The sequence below is a fragment of the Mastacembelus armatus genome, chromosome 9 (assembly GCF_900324485.2).
Source record: "Mastacembelus armatus chromosome 9, fMasArm1.2, whole genome shotgun sequence".
NCBI classification, from domain to species: Eukaryota; Metazoa; Chordata; class Actinopteri; order Synbranchiformes; family Mastacembelidae; genus Mastacembelus; species Mastacembelus armatus.
Genome location: NC_046641.1, coordinates 1,976,091 through 1,982,496, shown reverse-complemented (window position 1 = coordinate 1,982,496; position 6,406 = coordinate 1,976,091). Strand labels below are relative to the sequence as shown.

At 40.9% G+C, this 6,406-nt stretch overlaps 1 protein-coding gene across 1 annotated transcript; it reads left to right on the top strand.

The window, feature by feature from the left end:
- The first annotated feature begins 445 nt into the window (after positions 1-445).
- On the top strand, positions 446-4,204 carry LOC113139254 (serine/threonine-protein phosphatase 6 catalytic subunit). Its single transcript, XM_026322328.1, has 7 exons — positions 446-594; positions 1,019-1,114; positions 1,247-1,312; positions 1,406-1,547; positions 1,658-1,737; positions 2,192-2,401; positions 3,326-4,204. The coding sequence occupies exons 1-7, from the start codon at positions 520-522 to the stop codon at positions 3,572-3,574; spliced, it is 918 nt and encodes a 305-aa protein (XP_026178113.1). The 5' UTR covers positions 446-519; the 3' UTR covers positions 3,575-4,204.
- Positions 4,205-6,406: the final 2,202 nt, after the last annotated feature.

Genomic DNA, 6,406 nt, shown 5'->3' with positions numbered 1-6,406 from the left:
CTTTCACCATGGACAGGGCCACAAACAACCTCACACACTCACACTCACTCCTATGGGCAATTTAGAGTCACCAATCAACCTGACATACATGTTTTTGGACTGTGGACTTTGGAAACCAGAGTACCTGGAGAAAACCCACACAAGCACAGGGAGAATATGTGAAGGTTTCACACAGAAAGACCCCTGATGGGTTTCAAACCAGGAACCTTCTTGCTGTGAGGCAATAGTGCTAACCACTAATAGACTGTACACACATCACAATATAATAATATTTTATTTTATTTAACAATGCTTGAAATATAAATAGAATAGAAATATAAATATTCTCTTTATAAGGGCCATGGCTGCCAGTTTTGCCAATGTAGACAATGAAGTGCAGTTGCAGTAGTGAAACGCTGCTAACATGTGTTGGACGGTAGGTGGCAGTAGAGGGCGAAGACCTGTGTGCAGCTGTAACCCATCCATTGAAACACAGCTCAAGTGTTGCAGGAAGTTGTACATGACGACTAGCTAAGTACAATGGCGCCTCTAGATTTGGATAAATATGCGGAGATTGCTAAACAGTGTAAATATCTCCCAGAGAATGACCTGAAGGTACATGTGACTTTACACTAATGCTGTTGACTGAGCTACGCGGTTAGCTTATGCTGATGATGTCAGTTCACTGCAGGTATATGTGGAAACAGCGTAATAAGCTAAGGTTAGCTCCAGCTAGCTGGCAGCGTTAGCATGTTGATTTCATGACTTGGCCAGGAAGTGAGAAGCGTTACGGCTAAATAAATAATTTAACTCAGCGGAAGCAGCTAGTCCTATCAAATGTTACCGTGACAGGAATGAGGGGTTAAAATAACCATGTAGTTCCCTGGTGATGCTGCCTGTCGTGATGACAGCTCACTGAAATGTCTCAGGTGCATTTAGCTTAGAGGCTCTCAGGCGATAGTGAATTAGTTTTATGTTTCAGAAATTATGAACAGCGTTGGTGCCTGTGCTAAACGTGTGTCTTGGTTTGTCTGTGCAGCGGTTATGTGACTATGTGTGTGATCTCCTGCTGGAGGAGTCCAACGTTCAGCCTGTCTCTACTCCTGTGACAGTCTGTGGGGACATTCATGGACAGGTAAACACCCTGGCTCAAAGCATGAAGTGCAAGTGCATTACAGGAAACACCTCGTTTCCCCAATACTGCTGAACAGCATTTTTGATGTGGCAGTTCTCACAGCATGTAAGACATGAATTCTTTGTGTTCTAGTTTTATGATCTCTGTGAACTCTTCAGAACTGGCGGCCAGGTTCCGGACACAAATTACATATTCATGGTTTGTATAAATCATTTACAATGTGAGAAGCATCTGTCTCAATGGATCTAACTGTACAATGCAGTTTTGGAAATACACATCTGTCATCTACAGGGTGACTTTGTGGACCGGGGCTACTACAGTTTGGAGACATTCACCTACCTGCTCGTGCTGAAAGCCAAATGGCCCGACCGCATCACACTATTGCGTGGAAACCATGAAAGCAGACAGATCACACAAGTTTATGGCTTTTATGGTGAGGTGCAACTTATGGAAGCTGCTGTTCAGATAATGGCCAGCTGCAAACTTCCTTATTACTATGACCCATTCTCACTTAAAATAAATGAGGGCTTTATTGTCTTGCAGATGAGTGCCAGACCAAGTATGGGAATGCGAATGCGTGGCGTTACTGCACCAAAGTGTTTGATATGTTAACAGTTGCAGCTGTAAGTACTTGATGTTGCAGTGCTGTGGTTATTTACTTCAATTAGGTCAAAACATTGATGCTGTAATCACTGAAAAATTTCCCACTCATTGGTGTTGATGCTAATTAATGAGTAACCCAGATCTTAAACAGTTTGATTAATAGTTTATCTCTTACCTCATTATTAGTCATGTCACTGTATTACAGCAGACAGCTGTGTGTTCAAAACCCACAGTATGTTGCATTGTATTGTTGCTAAACTGGCTGGTGCTATCTGAATAATCTGCCGCTGAGAAGCAGCCAGTTTATTCTTGCAGAGCCTCGTGTCAGTTACTGAGGTTATCTAAATTATTTTCTGCATTATGCTGTTATCCTTGAGAGGATGTTGTCATTCTGAAATGCAGAAGGTCACACTTCTCATCAGACAATGTAAATGTGATGTCTTAACGCTGATATTTTGTGTTGTTATCTGTCAGCTGATGGATGAACAGGTCCTGTGTGTCCACGGAGGCCTCTCCCCAGACATTAAAACCCTAGATCAAATTCGAACCATTGAACGGAACCAGGAGATCCCCCATAAAGGAGCATTTTGTGATCTGGTGTGGTCAGACCCTGAAGATGTGGACACCTGGGCCATCAGCCCCAGAGGAGCCGGCTGGCTCTTTGGGGCAAAGGTCACAAATGAGGTAAGCTGCTTTTGATTTTATTAGGTTCAGTTCAGCACTATTATTCTATGACTTGCAGCTAGTAGACATGTACATCAAGGTTAAACTCTACACGATCATCATTATTGTTCACAAAAGTGGGAAGAAGTATATTACACAAGAATGTACATCTGGTGATGTTTCATGAGGGGAAATGTTAATATAAAAAACACTAGCACTGGAACAATACTGCTAGCACCTGTCCATTTCCCACCATGTCAAGTCCAAATGTTTATGTGAAGAAGGTCTAAAGGTTCCAACAGCATAACTAATCTTAACAGTTTTGTGCAGTGAACACTAGCAATGTTGTTTAAGGATCTAAACCTCCTGTGATACAGATTAGGACACCTTAGAAAAGAACGGTTGGAGCAGAAACCACTTTGAGACACACCTAAAGTTAGCCATTGCTGTAGTGGGTCACTGCCCAGATAGAAAACTCAAAGTATGCACAAGTACAAGCTCCAAAATAGTAAAGACAAATCCTTTGATTATATTTAGTGTAATGCAAGAATGTTTCCTTTACTACATGTAGAACAAAAGCATCTACATTTAGCAATTCAGTAAATGAGGATTTCTGCCACCTGGTGGCAAACGTGGCTACACATTAGCTGCTGTTAGCAATTCAGTAGTAATACAAATAAAAATGATTAATTTTTGCTACAGCAAAATCAGTAATAAAGGCCGCATGTTGTTTATTTAAAATGCCTGAATAAAATTCCACACATGGAACTCCTCCTAGGTCTTTGATATCGCTTTAAGGAAGGGTATCTCTACGTATTAAGGTTCAAAATAAACCAGTAAAAACAGAATGAAACTAAGAGTTTATGGCTCTGTTTTTGTTTTTGAACATTTTCTTTTTATCTCTCCTTGTTTCCCTCTATGTTTCCAAATCAAAAAAAACTGCAGTTTGTTCACATCAACAACCTGAAGCTGATCTGCCGGGCACATCAACTTGTCCATGAAGGCTACAAGTTCATGTTTGACGAGAAGCTGGTCACTGTGTGGTCAGCTCCCAACTACTGCTATCGCTGCGGCAACATTGCCTCCATCATGGTCTTCAAAGACGCTAACACAAGAGAGCCAAAGCTCTTCAGAGCAGTGCCTGACTCTGAAAGAGTCATTCCACCCCGAACAACAACACCATATTTCCTGTAAGCACATTGAAACTACAAGAATGCAGCCATTTGGTCAGTGCACAGATACTGACCAGGACAATGGCATCAGCACATGTACACATATAAATTTTGTATAGCGCATTTAGAGTATTTACAGTGCGTTTCTTGGTGCCAGTTGTCAGTTGTTATTCCCACTGTGTGCATTTAATGCCAATTATTCTGCAGCTTAAATCATATTACAGTGAAGTAAGTCGGCACACTAACATTGCTGGGCTGTTGAAATGTTGGTGAGAAGCAATTCAAATTACACAAAAGTCGACTGACACTTGGAAAAGGTTTATATTCATAAATCTCCATTTTTGCTTTTCAATAAAAATGTAATGTGCTAGGAAAAATTGCAGATGCAGTGTTACATACAATCTTTTATTTTACTATGTTATCGTAATGTATTAAAGCTGGGTGTAAGATACTAAAGAACTGCACAAAACAAGTGTAAATTTAATTGGAGTTAAATATGTTATGTGATCTTACAAACAAACGTGTAAACCTGAGAGCTGACATAAGTATGTGCTACCTTAAAACATTTCATTTCCAGGTTTCGCATCAGCTCTTGTAATTATTATTTTTGTGTCTTACTGTAGTGTTTTTAAATAAAGAAATGCAAAACTGGGAAATATCAGACATCAGTACTTGAGTGAAGGGGAAAAAAAAAAAAAAAAAAAAAAAAAAATCACCAAATGAAAATAGTTTTTTGGAGTAAACATCAATAACATCCATTCATGACTGAAATGCAATGGGCCAACATGAAAATGAATGCAACAACGCAGCATGACTTAATTTGCTTAATTTTCCAGATTTCACAGGTTAAGACCTACTCGAGGAACGTACTAATCACACCTAAGTTATCAACTGTAATTTAGCATTAGTGAATACTGTGGACCAAAATAGAGCAGAAATATAAACAAAATTAGGATAACTGTTAGTGAAACTATCCAAAATGAATTCCCCTCCCAGGTCGCTAAAAAGAATTGTTCAGGAAACTGAGGATAGGAGTCCGTCACGTTCACATGCGAAATCACGAAGAACCTGAGCGCCCCACTGCTCAGTTTTTGTTGTCCCATCAGGATTCAAGATACAGTGGGTACGGAAAGTATTCAGACCCCTTTAAATTTTTCACTCTTTGTGTCATTGCAGCCATTTGCCAAAATCAAAAAAGTTCATTTTATTTCTTATTCTTATTAATGTACACTCAGCACCCCATCTTGACAGAAAAAAACAGAAATGTAGAAATTTTTGCAAATTTATTAAAAAAGAAAAACTGAAATATCACATGGTCATAAGTATTCAGACCCTGTGCTCAGTATTGAGTAGAAGCACCCTTTTGAGCTAGTACAGCCATGAGTCTTCTTGGGAATGATGCAACAAGTTTTTCACACCTGGATTTGGGGATCCTCTGCCATTCTTCCTTGCAGATCCTCTCCAGTTCTGTCAGGTTGGATGGTGAACGTTGGTGGACAGCCATTTTCAGGTCTCTCCAGAGAAGCTCACTTGGGTTTAGGTCAGGGCTCTGGCTGGGCCAGTCAAGAACGGTCACAGAGTTGTTCCGAAGCCACTCCTTTGTTATTTTAGCTGTGTGCTTAGGGTCATTGTCCTGTTGAAAGGTGAACCTTCGGCCCAGTCTGAGGTCCTGAGCACTCTGGAAGAGGTTTTCTTCCAGGATATCTCTGTACTTGGCCGCATTCATCTTTCCTTCAATTGCAACCAGTCGTCCTGTCCCTGCAGCTGAAAAACACCCCCCAACATGATGCTCCCACCACCATGTTTCACTGTAGGGATTGTATTGGGCAGGTGATGAGCAGTGCCTGGTTTTCTCTACACATACCGCTTAGAATTAACGCCAAAAAGTTCAATCTTGGTCTCATCAGACCAGAGAATCTTATTTCTCATAGTCTGGGAGTCCTTCATGTGTTTTTTGGCAAACTCTATGCAGGCTTTCATGTGTCTTGCACTGAGGAGAGGCTTCCGTCGGGCCACTCTGCCATAAAGCCCCAACTGGTGGAGGGCTGCAGTGATAGTTGACTTTATGGAACTTTCTCCCATCTCCCTGCTGCATCTCTGGAGCTTAGTCACAGTGATCTTTGGGTTCTTCTTTACTTCTCTCACCAAGGCTCTTCTCCCACGATTGCTCAGTTTGGCTGGACGGCCAGGTCTAGGAAGAGTTCTGGTCGTCCCAAACTTTTTCCATTTGAGGATTATGGAGGCCACTGTGCTCTTAGGAACCTTGAGTGCTGCAGAAATTCTTTTGTAACCTTGGCCAGATCTGTGCCTTGCCACAGTTCTGTCTCTGAGCTCCTTGGGCAGTTCCTTTGACCTCATGATTCTCATTTGCTCTGACATGCACTGTGAGCTGTAAGGTCTTATATAGACAGGTGTGTGCCTTTCCTAATCAAGTCCAATCAGTTTAATTAAACACAGCTGGACTCCAGTGAAGGAGCAGAACCATCTCAAGGAGGATCAGAAGAAATGGACAGCATGTGAGTTAAATATGAGTGTCACTGCAAAGGGTCTGAATACTTATGACCATGTGATATTTCAGTTTTTCTTTTTTAATAAATTTGCAAAAATTTCTACATTTCTGTTTTTTTCTGTCAAGATGGGGTGCTGAGTGTACATTAATGAGAAATAAAATGAACTTTTTTGATTTTGGCAAATGGCTGCAATGACACAAAGAGTGAAAAATTTAAAGGGGTCTGAATACTTTCCGTACCCACTGTAAAACGCGCTAATTTACGAGGCAGACACGAAAGTTTTTAAGTATCCGAAAGCTTTTAAATGTATTGCACAAAGGATGGATGCACATAAGGTGTAAAAT